This window comes from Centroberyx gerrardi, chromosome 2 (genome assembly GCF_048128805.1).
Source record: "Centroberyx gerrardi isolate f3 chromosome 2, fCenGer3.hap1.cur.20231027, whole genome shotgun sequence".
Lineage (NCBI taxonomy): Eukaryota > Metazoa > Chordata > Actinopteri > Beryciformes > Berycidae > Centroberyx > Centroberyx gerrardi.
In genome coordinates, this window is record NC_135998.1 from 22397531 (window position 1) to 22409838 (window position 12308).

Below are 12308 nucleotides of genomic sequence, written 5' to 3' on the forward strand. Positions count from 1 at the left end.
TTCTGTCAGTGAACTTTTGAACACCTTTTCCAGTCCTTTAACACCCATGAATGCATGTTGTTTCTCCACTGACGGTGAGAGGGGAAGATGGATACGCCTGTTGTCCACCTACAAAGCCTCTGGCGACCCACTCCCACTCTACAGGAGGTGAAGCACAATTTCTCAAGCAAAGACAAATATCTTATCACCACCTAAGTGTACATGTTCGTGAAAGCTCAAACAGATGTCAGGTTGTAATTACTGTCTCTCGTGGCTGTGCGGAGGCCTTTGGTAGGTCCGATCCTGCACCAGGCCATGACCCCTGTTGAGGTTAATGGGAGCTGGTCCAGGTGTGGCTCCCTCTCCATGACAGAGAGTGCCTCCATTAACACTTCTCTAACAAAAAGGGTGATACTTCTGTTGACATTAATGCTGCACATTAGAGAACGGTGCATGATTGATCTGTATGAACAGAGAGGTTTACATGAGGTTCACACTACCTCACAATTGTGTGTGTGTGTGTGTGTGTGTGTGTGTGTGTGTGTATGTGTGACAAAAGAGAAGGAGAGATCTTTCACATAAATCTTCAATTTAAACATCTTCAGTTAAAGCATCATGCTATATAAAGATGGATCTTCATACTGTGCCTTAGCCTCTTGTCTGTATAAGCATTACTGTATTTCAACATTCTGTAAAGGCGAGAGTTACCAAAGAATGTTCCCTTATCTGACTAAATCCACCCTCATTACCATCAATCTCTGTATCGGTGTGCTTTGCAACATACCAGATGCCCATGTCTTTATAAAGCATCACCACAGATCCTTCACGTTGTTTACACCAATATTGTGTAAGGGAGAGGAGACACACCTGCCAAGTTTACAGTAAAGTCATAAAATGTCATGTTGCTGGGAAGTTGTCTAAACACCCCCTCCAAAAAAAAAAAACGACCCAGTTCATCTCCTGAGAAAATCCAAAGAAGTCAAGTGGTTTGAACGCTTAATGGCTCCAGGCTATCATGGGTAATGATCTCTTGGAATTACCCCAATTATTCCACCTATTGACGGATAATAAGGTGGACAAACAAGGAGAGACCCTGTAGCTGTAGGCGTCCCTTGTTTGGCAGTTTCTGTCTATGAAGTGCTGCCCACCATATGACACCGTGGTTTATGGTTTACCGGGGCAGGGGTTTGAGTGGGTCCGTGTGGCCACCCCCTGGAGAAGGCGTGTAGTTGCTCGGCACAACCGCTGGGCTTGTAACTTGACACCTGACTGTGCGGTGCGTTTGCCATCGCTTTACCCACAGAAAGCCTATTTAAAAAGGAAAGGGATGAGTCCTGCGCTCCTGACTCCGTAACCCCCTCCAAGAACCCAGCTTTCTCTCTGGCTGCGCGTCCCTAAATCTGGATCGGCATAAATGAATGAAACACAAGGGAATATCGAAAGACAATCACACAGGAAAACTCTCTGTCAAACCATCCAACAGAACGACCCAGGGAGTTTATGTCGGGCTTGATAGGCAAATCAATATGAGTTTTTTCCTCTGGAACTTCATCTCAAGCTTCTCAAATGTGTAAGACGGCGACTGGTGCCTTCTGCCCCCCTTGCAAAGGAGTCACGCTGTGATTAACGGATCAGGTTTTTGACTGCCAGGACAAATGAATACAAATGAATTTAGGCACCCGAAGGAGAGATTGCAGAACCTCTCATCTCGACACAAAGTAAGTGGTCTTTCACTCTCATGCTTCTGTGTGGTTTGATGATAGGATGTTGGAAGTGGGAATGGTGAGATCGATCAATGGCAGAGATGGAGTTAGAAAAGAAACTCAAAGTAGAACCGACAGCAGCAAGAGGGTTTGAATGGACCTTATCAGAGTAGGCTACTAGTCGACCTCCATGTGCTTACCTGTGTTGTGCCGGCTGGCAGTGGTCCAGCTCACCATGCAGGAATGGTGTCCGCTGGTGACCATTGACGCTCTGACGTCTGTTTGGACCATGGGCGGCAATTTATTATTCTAAGGTATGACACTCGCCATATACCTTAGCATAAATGAGTCCAAATGTGATCTTGTAGTTTTTGTTTTTATAATGGAGAGAAAAGACCAAGCAAAATCGCCAGATAGCCTATTTATTTGGAAGCCATATAAAATATAGAATATAAATATATATAATATAAATCACATCAAACTGTACATCTGTGCAAGGTTGTTTGGTGACCTATGTCCACTAATTTATCACACTGACCAGATAATATGTTGTCATTGGTGATTGCTCCACTTGTCCATAGAAATGTAGCCCAGTTGATCTAAGCGGGTTTTGAAGTTTTGGTGGCAAAATATTGGTTATTAGATGCAGGACTTTGCCATACCTTAGGCTACTAAATTGACTCATCTGATTTGGACGACAACTACAAATATTATGTAGTAGACCTATCAAGTTTCAGTGGCTGATCAGCATCCACTGCTGCGTTTGTTGCACATATAGCCAATTTTGTTGGGATAATTTCCATTTTGGCCCTTTACGCACGAAGTGCGCAAAGTTCACAATTAATGGCATTAGGAGCCATATGAACCTTTGAGTAAATTAGTAGAGTCAAATATTAAAGTCATTTTTTGCTGTCGGATTGCTCATTCCCACGACAGCATAAAGCGAGACTGCTGCTTTTTAATTTACGCAAAGAGACATCTTAAGCATGTGAGTGATTTTACCACTCAGTGCCACAAAATACAGACGTTTTATGCGTAGCTATATTTGCTGCATGGGGTTTCGCGGAGAGTGAAAGTAAGTTATGAATGAACTAAAACATTTGGTCTTGACTACGTTGTTGTGATAAACATCTAGGCTATGTTTTGAGGAAATATGCAGCTGCTCTGTTCCCCAGATTCATTCATTCATTCATCCATGCACTAAATCATCATCGTCTGTTTACATTGGCCAAGCTCACCCTTATTTAAAAAGAGAGTAAATTAGACCGGACGGAGTATCACAATTAGAAGTGCTTTATTCCCCAACTGAAGTAACTAGCTTAACAAAACTTCTCTTGACATTCAAATCATAATAGTGTGCAGGATGAAGTAGCAGTGATGGATAGTGACCCGTGCGCTACAGGCTGGAGTCGGGGGAGAGGGGGGGAGGGGGGTAGTCAGTTCAAATGCTGGTCTGTTATCCCCTTCATTCTTACCTTAGATTTCTGTTTGGGTTTACTACGCCTGAACATCTGGTTAGGCTACTGTTCAACATCTCAACGAATGAATGGATCAGTCATAGCGAGGAGGAGGGGATACAGAAATCTAGGAAGTAGTCCAAGGAATGTCCGGAGATATGACCTAAGACCGGCGTTTTCCCCCACAACTTTGCTCTTCATTGAAAACAAGTTGGCCAAATGGCATGAGCCTGATTTATCATAGCCTATCTGGATGTTCTTCAGGAAATTGTCTGTCATGAGTTAAAGAGAAAAGTGGGTCTCAGATTTCTTTCTACATTCATTAAGCAACAGTTCGTCAATGCCTATAAATTTTATTCAAACAGCAAAGGTATGCAGGGATTGCTATCTAGAAATGAAACTCTACCTGTGAAGTGCCAATTGCATGGAGCATGATTCACCATTTGTCCACATGGTGTCGCCCTCTATGTCTCACTTCAGGGCAAACCAGTGCTTCAGTATTTTCTCCTGCATTAATGCTGAGGCAAGGGAAAAAAATTAAATTAATGCTTATAATGATAAAATGATGAATACGATTTTCATACATTTTCAAAGTGAACAAGTCTCACTCTAGTGAGTTTTAGCTTGGTTCATTGATTAAATAGTTTCAGTAATCTCTAAATCCAGGGAGAGCAAATTATCATGATGAGCCATATAACATTTTACATTTCAACATTTCAACTTCAATGTCCTCTCAGACATTATAGAGTGAAATGTGAAACGGTCAGGAGATAAACTAGTCTGAAGTGAGAGACGGCTGGACAGTGGAGAATAGAAGATGTAGGTGCGCCACTGGTATAGGAGACGTTAGTTGCACCCTCCTCCTCATCAACCCCTGTCAGTGTCTCTTCACACCTAGGAATGTTCCACTGTGTGTGTGTGTGTGTGTGTGTGTGTGTGTGTGTTCAGGGCAGGGTTGCCTTTGAAATCCTTTCAGGGAATGAATGAGTAGGCCAAGTCAGTGAAAAGGAAAGGAAACCATACTAACTCCCAATGACATTTGGTTAAAGTGGCTCTTTCTCAATCTTTGACTGGCTGCCGGCCTCAAGACATCGGGCTGCTGTTTGTGTACATATGAATGGCTGTGTGGGGGGAGGGGGGGTCGAGAGTTAGAATCGGAGAGCTTACATAGGTGTAATGCAGTTAAGGTTAATGAACAAAGAGGATGATGGCAAAATTATTAGAGGGAGAGAGATGAATGAAAGAAATACAACAGGGAAAGAGAGAGATGGGTTTGAGGAAATGTTATTACATGGAAGAGTGAGAGAAGTCTCATCTGACAACACCATTATATCCTTGTTCAAAATGTCTTGTGACTGAATGTCTTTGCCGCTTGACATGTAGACATAGGACAGCAAAAGGTATTAACTTATGAAATCTTTTTGTGAATTAAACATTGTAAGTAGCAGACAGATATTCCAAAGTGTGTTGGCCATAGGATGTATGTATTCATCTGACTAGCAGGCAATAGTGATCAAATTCACAGAAATGGCCATCTCTGTTTTTCTAACTCTCTGACTCTCACTCTCCATCTCTCTCTCTCCATCTCTCTCTCTCTCTCTCCCTCTGTCTTGCTCTCTCTCTCTCTCTCTCTCTCTCTCTCTCTCTCTATCTGTCTGTCTATCTCAGTGTCTATTTATCTATTGCTCTATCACTCTATTGCTTTATCAATCACTCTATCTCTCTATCTGTCCATCTCTTCCCTATTTATTCTAATTTGATGACTTGGCTGTTTTATTTATTTGTTATTTAGTGTGCTAATTACTCAGTTTCCCAACAGCTTTGGAAAGCAAAGATCAGCTGAAGTTCAATGTGTAGGTGTCCTGTAAAAGATGATCTCAGCAGTGCAGAGTATTTGCAGGACCTTTCCCCCGTCTGCCTTTGAAGTGTGAGTTCAGTGGCTGACTGTACAGTATATAGGTTAGGTCGTCTGGCTGGTAATTGATGAGTTAGGAGGAGGTGTCGTTTTGCTGGCCTGTATTTTGTCCACTCAGCTCAGCTGAGGATTCCCCTGAGGAGTCATGTCATGGCTTGGTGTTGCAGTGTGAAAACCGCAACAGACAGGGTCGATGTGCCGATGTCAGCCCAGCCCTATTGATTCAAATCTCCATTGCAGAGTTTGGCTCCTAGCCACCTCTGCTTCACTTCAAAGCAACACCCCTCACTGCTCCATAGATGGAAAACCCTAACCTGCCACACACACTTCAAAAGCACCTCAAAGAAAACCAAAACAAACTACTGAGAACTTTTTAAAAAATATGAAATGCCAAGGAAAACAGCGATGTTTCCCAGGCAACTAGGCCCAGTTCACACAGAAGTAAACAGCCAGGGGGGCAGATTTGTCATTTGCGCTGCAGGAAAATTCTCAGCGTTTATGACTCATTTTCAACACCGGATCCCTGTCCAGCTGATAAGATACCAAATGAGACTACCCAGCTGGCTGACTGGGTGACACACACACACACACACACGCACACACACACACACACACACAGACAATACACAATACATGAACACACCCACAAGACTTGTCTCCCTCATTCACAAATTTCCTTGAATTGGTTCGACACACACACACACACCCACACACACACTTGAGTAACCGCAGCCAGCTGCACGTGGTGTTTGGTTGATGGTGATGAAGCTGTGTTGTGTTGCTAACTAGGAGGTGGGAGAGTGATTTTCCAGCCTTGAGTGGCTGTTACTGGACCGCAGTCAGACTGAATTCTAACTAGACACCACACACACACATATATGTAATCACGCCCTCACACACATACACATATGCATATGCCCCACATGCTCTTTTGAAAGTCAATAGGGGACGTTGCCGTTGGTTGATGCAGAGGTTGTTTGGAGAAATATTTGTGTTTGCAAGATAGAGAGAGAGAGAGAATACCTCTTTCTTCTGGTATTTATGCACATTTTCACATAGGATAATGCAGGTAAATATGTTTATACAGTAGTTAAATACTTTTTCTGTCTTTCCCACGTTTCTGTATTTGGGGCCTCTGGCCCACCCCCACCTATCTGCCTGCTTGTCTGTAGCCCTCCATCCACAGCTGCTTTACACATTTCCTCCTCCAATGTGTGTGTGTGTGTGTGTGTGTGTGTGTGTCTGGGTGACCTCCAGCGGTAAACAGTGGCTGCCCTGCCTGTCACCAGATCTTGGTCCCCCACTGAGCTACCAGTCCACTTGCCAGTCACTCTCCTCAGCTCTGCTGCACACCTGGTGGTGGTGAGGGCAGTGAGAGGGTCTGTTTTGTTTTGTGTGCGTGTGTGCTGGAGCATATGCATGTTGGTTTTGGGAAGAGGGTTGATGGATAAGGCTGTTATTGTATTTCAATACTACAAGCCACAAGTTGGAGACTGTGTGTGTGTGTGTGTGTTTTGGAGAGAGGACCCTTCTTCACTCTGAGCTGTAAGTGCTTCTGCAGAGTCCAGTGCCCAGTTGTGATCCACATGGTAGATATAGCTTAACTACAAAGCATATGGGCTTGTTTGAGTCCGTTCTTTGTTGTGGTGGCAATGTAAACCTCTGATGAAAACTCTAGACAATCGACATTTGGAAAATTAGAAAATAACCTACAGGATGCATTAGACATCAATCATTTTGCTCCTGTGATCTTTGTCTATTACTACAAGAACATGCTGTTTATTCCCTAACGACAGCATTTTTGTCTTCATTGAAACATACCTTGAGATGCAAGCTCCTGAAATTATTTTAATGGTTACAGATTAGAAAATGTTTGAGTTAATGTTTGTGGGAGTGCTGCCTCTTTCTAATGTCCTCTCTTCTCTTCCCCACAGGAGAGCCCTATTGCTCTGTACCGTTTTATATTGTACTTGTTACCTGGGACTTGCACAAGTACACTCTGAAGGTAAGACATGGCATTCAGTCATTTCCATTCATCTCCGTTCACTCGCCACCATTCTTTCCACACTCTTCACCACTGCATATTTACCAGCGGAAAAACTGTAAAACTTATTGGAGCATTGGGAGTATTTGGGGGTTATTCTGTGCCTGTTGGTCATAGCACAAGCATGTAAACACATTGCTTTGAGATTTGGACCAACCGTTTCCATGACAACCAGTGCTGAGTCAGCCAGTTCAGTGAGCGAAGGAGTGATCAGATCACAGGTTCAAAGTTAGCCATTAGGCATTAAAGAGAAAAGCCACTCTAAAAGAAATCACGTCTTATTCCTATGACTTGCGACATTCAGTAGATGGAACATGAACAAGTCTCTAAACCACTGTGGTCACAACTAGCCACTCTAAATGTCAGGGTATGTTAGTGTGGCAGGAGCCTAATGATGACAAATGGAAGCTTGTGACTAGAAGACAAATCCTGACTGAGATAATCTAACCCTCACTATTGCTGAGGTTCCTTTTAGCAAGGCATTTAAAAATTAACTGCTAACCAATTAACTTCCATTAAGGAGGAGCAGGGGAGGCTAGTTAACTGTTATGGGTAATTAATTAATAATTATGTAATAATAAGACAACACATGAATCCATTTAGAAACCTTCAGTCTTCAGTTCAAATGTAAAGTGTAAATCAAGTATATGGCCAAGATTGTATGCAGGCCCAATCACATGTAATGTACAATTAAAATAACTAACTCTGTTGGGTGTTTGGACAACTAACACAAATGTTACTTTTGCCAAGAATTACATCATGGTTTGGATTGAAATGGACACCAAATCAGAGCAATCAGTGTTAAAAGAATCAGAGGATTTATGAGGCCAGTACATCAAAACTGACAATGGAGTACAGCATTTATCAGCATTTATGTTTGGCATGTACACACACTACAAATGAATAACAGCGACATCTTCCGCCCGTTCAGGCGACTTATCTTCCAGCTGCATCTGGTGGCAAAAGGTAGCCTGGAGTAAGAGCTTTGCCAAATTATTTTTTATTAGCGCATGGCAGTAAATTTAAATGTCAGACACTGGAAATAATAATACACAGCCAGCAAGTGATTTAGCTTAGTTTTTCCAAATCACTATTATTTGCAATGATTAAACCAAAGGCTATTTGTTTATTTGTGCATCCTAAACTGAGGGAAACGTCTTGAAACCAAAACGTTCAAATAAGAGAACAATCCAAAAAACAATTTCAATTAAGTTATATTTACCATATCAATTTGTTGATGTTTTTTCAGAAGAAGAGTTTTTGGGAGCCTATGTTATGTAACACTGAGGTAGTAGTGCTTTAGACACTTGAGGAAGGAAAACAGGCAACACCACTTCCCAAAACACCGTCTGTAAGTGTGAAGGAGACCTGAGCTTCTTCCCATTGTTCAGCAACAGGTTGTAAGGACTCTTGTCATCTGCCTTCGGCATCTGTTATGCATTAATAGACTTTGTATCTTTGTGAGTTACAGTGTTGTTGAATGTTGAATAGGTCAAGGTTTGGCTTGAATGTCCAGTACACAGACACCTGGGAAGCAGTGGACTCTGAAGGGGCAATCAAATGGCAAGAATTAAATATTCCTTGTAATGGAGTTGCTTGTAACTATTGTTGGGGTGTTATTGTTCAGGGAGGTGGTGGTGAGGGCACAGAAGACAGCAGGGTAGGTTGATCCTTTCCCTCCCCGACCATGGTGCGTCTTCAAGGGGGCTGAGGTGGTTGCCTATTTTTACTTGCTTGAGTTTATGCTGTGCCAGCTTCTAGCATAGTGGCCCCGCTCACCGCACGACCACCAGTACCAGGCATAGTGGGTAGAGGGGAGAAGCTCAAGGCAAAGTCAGTGTTTATGGAGGAAAATGTTCCCTCCCTGTGAAGAATGAGTACAGTCCCATAGGATCACTCTCAGAGCCCTTGGCAGCATCTGGCCCGAATGCTTCCATTGGATTCCCTGTGGAGTTTAGCTAGATTTGGAAGAAATGTGTTCATTTTCACAAATCTTGAATGTGTATCTGACATTTTCGGAATAAAGTGCATTTATGGGTTTTGTTGTAGGGTTGATATTCAGTTGAAATCTTGAAATGAACTAAGAAATGGCTTAGTGTTAGGCAAGCTGTTGTTTCAAACAGAGATCCTCTGAGTGTGTTAGAATGAACCAGTGACTTCATCCATTAGACTGGATTACAGAGTGAAGAGCCTTGGACTTTCTCTCTGTACTACTAGAGTGACTTGGCAAAGAGTGAGGCTATGAACTGCAGCCATCCGCTAAACACAAGTTTGTCTGTCTATGTTTTTACATACATACAATATATCTCTAAAACCACATGGTTAGTGTATGCCCCAGTTAGAGTGTACAGTAAAAGAGTTAAAAAACAAGCAGTTTGGAGCCAAGAGTCTAGGTACAGAACAGATAAACGTAATAAGCCCTGTGCCTCACTGCCAAGTCCTGATGCCCTTTACTGTAGAGGAGACCACACAGAGAGGCACATGCACTGTGTGGATGGGTCTAGACCTATATCTCAAGGAGGTTCTGGTTTCCTCAGTCAAACCATTTTATAAAGCCCTAATGTTTTGATGTAAGGGAAAGTCTTACTGCCTTATACATTACATGGAAAGACCACAAAGAACTGGCTGTATAACAAAGCCATGACTACATTTGGCTCATTCCTCACTGTGCCTTATCCTTTAGGAAAAAAAATGTTTTCAAAACAATGAAATGAATGAACTAATTACGGTAGTTACTGTTGCTTGGAACATCATATAGGCTCAAGGAAGAGCATGAAAAGCCAAATATATTTTTCATCTTACCCATGCAAACGATGGACTTGGATACACTCCAAGTAAAATATGAACCAGCTTAGAATCAAAGCATGCACTTAATAGCATTTAGATCGTTATACGCAGAGATTAACAAACGTGTAGTTGAAGTGAAGTTTTTGTGCTGACTATATAAGAGAACAACAGAAAGGAGCATGTTTGAGACCTTTATTAAATGCCGGAAAGGTTTGCTCATGATGCATGTGAGTACTCTGTCCTCCTAGAGCATTAGTGTCTGTTCTGAGCTTCCTCCCTCTCCCAGGTCCAATATCTCTCTAGCTGCTGTTGCTTTCTTAGCTAAGCAGGACAGCAACTCTGTCAGGACTCTCGATCTGTCTTTCTTCCTCTCATCTGTCCCACCTTCTCTGTATCACCCCCTTAGGTCAGAACAAACATTGCTTGCCCTTTTAAATGTCATATAAAGAGAGAGATGCACTCAGTCTGAGTGCTTTATTCACATCTCTGTCATTTCACAAGCAGGACTACTATACACATGCCCCCATTAGAGGAGGCCCAGCGACCACAGGCCAGAATGGGCCCAGAGACAACAAGGATGGCGAGGGGCCCAGTTCTGAGATCACAGGGTAATCGCCTCCCTGATGTCCGCTCCCCTAGCCTCCAATCCCCTGCTAGAGAATGAGCGGCTGGGACTGTCCAGACCTGAACCCAAACCCCCAAACAGAGAGCGGCGGCTGGCTGGGATTCTGGAAACTGTAGTTTTCCTCCAGGCAGAGAGATGATGCTCTGCTCCCCTGTGGTTACTCTGGTCATGTTCTGGAAGTTGAAAGACTTGACTCAACTGGCCACAAGGACAGAGAGAGGAGGGGAAGAGGGGAGGCTGTCTGATAAGGCCAATGTGCTACGGTCCATTTATCGCCTATCTCTGCAAAACAAAGTCACACCCTGATGTATCTGTAATAAGAGTTTCCATCGCACATCATCAACATACAGCAAGTGCACACAAGCACTAATTGGTATGAAAGTGTTATTCTTTCTGCCCCATCTGCCCCTTTTCTTTGTGGGAGTGTATGTTTCCTTGTGCCTTAGGTGGTCACTAGGAGAGGATTAGTTCCCTTAGCCTGGTTGTGCGATCCTGGTACAGGCCGCTCTGGCTGTGACTGAGCCCCCTCACAATTACCTCCACTAGCCTTCATGTTGCCTGTCTCAGCTCAGGGTGAACTACCAACGACATGGCCTCGCCTCTCCTCAGCGCCTCACATGACCACAGGGATGAAGGGGCCAGTCAATGGGAATGGAAGCTGGTGTGTGTTATTTGAAAAACAGTAGAGTGTAATCAGTTCATTGGGTTAAATTAAGTTCTGGCATTCATTTCCCTGTGTTGCAATTACAACAAATAGATTTTTGGTGAATTGATGTGATTATCAGTGGAATAAAGCATAAACCTGCATCAGAAGCTGGAAATTAGGTAAAATAGGTAAACAAGCAGATAAGTAACCCAGAATGAGAGCTTTCCAACACCAATTGCTTTGCATACTGTTGCAAGCTCAAGTCAGACTATCTTCTCATTAAAGGACTATTCTATGTAGGCTGAAAGATCACGCTGACATGGTGTATGGCTGTGATGCTGCCAGGCCTGACATGTGTGACATTGATACATAGAGCTGCTTTTATTTTGTCGATGGGAACTTATAGGAAAATTGGCTGGTGTGCCAGTGTGGTCAATCCAACTGCCACTGGGGGAGAAAGCTAAAATGTCTCCCTGCTCCTCCTCGCTTCCATTCTTTCAGGAAGAGCGTATTTCCAAATCTACCAAAAATGAGTCCGGCATGTCCCATTAATACTTTTAAGAGGTTTAGCAGTTTTCCCTTTGCTTGACAGTGTCTGGGCATGGCTCTTGTTCTGCCATAACTTCAAGTTAAGTTTGTAATCATACACTTCCTTGCAGACATCTGTTGAGTGTGTAATGTTATGTAGCGTGTGTGTGATTATATGCACATGTGTGCATATGCTGTACCTTTGTGCCTGTGTCTTGTGCTTGCGTACATATGTACATTCGGACATGTGTGTGCTCTGTGTGTGTGTGTGTGTGTGCTGGCCATGTTTCCAAGTATTACCACAAAGACAAACTGGGACTAGTATTTCTGTCCCTCTCTCCCTGTGTTTCACTCACACTCACTATGTGATTTCTGACGTATGAGTGTTCAGGGACAGCACAGCTTGGGCACAAACTGCAGCAAGAGTTCCTTGGCACTCCAGATGCTCAGCGTGACAGTCGTTTTTATCCTCTTATCCTCTGTCTTACAATTTGTGTAATGCTATACTTTTTAATACTGAACTGCTCTTGGCCTTTACTTATTCAGCTGTGACGGGATTGTCTTTGCGTGAAAAAGCCTCCCGATTGGTTAATGCTCTCTTGTAACGCTCCTTCACTATAGCCA

At 43.2% G+C, this 12308-nt stretch overlaps 1 protein-coding gene across 1 annotated transcript in view; it reads left to right on the plus strand.

Annotated features, from left to right (window-relative positions):
• The first annotated feature begins 1309 nt into the window (after window positions 1-1309).
• The window catches only part of col27a1a (collagen, type XXVII, alpha 1a), a 75774-nt gene continuing 64775 nt past the window's right edge, over window positions 1310-12308 (plus strand). Inside the window, exons 1-2 of the mRNA XM_071895804.2 lie at window positions 1310-1697; window positions 6989-7059. Of these exons, the coding sequence (XP_071751905.2) occupies window positions 1645-1697; window positions 6989-7059 (124 nt within the window). The 5' untranslated portion in view covers window positions 1310-1644. The remainder of the gene's footprint in view (window positions 1698-6988; window positions 7060-12308) is intronic.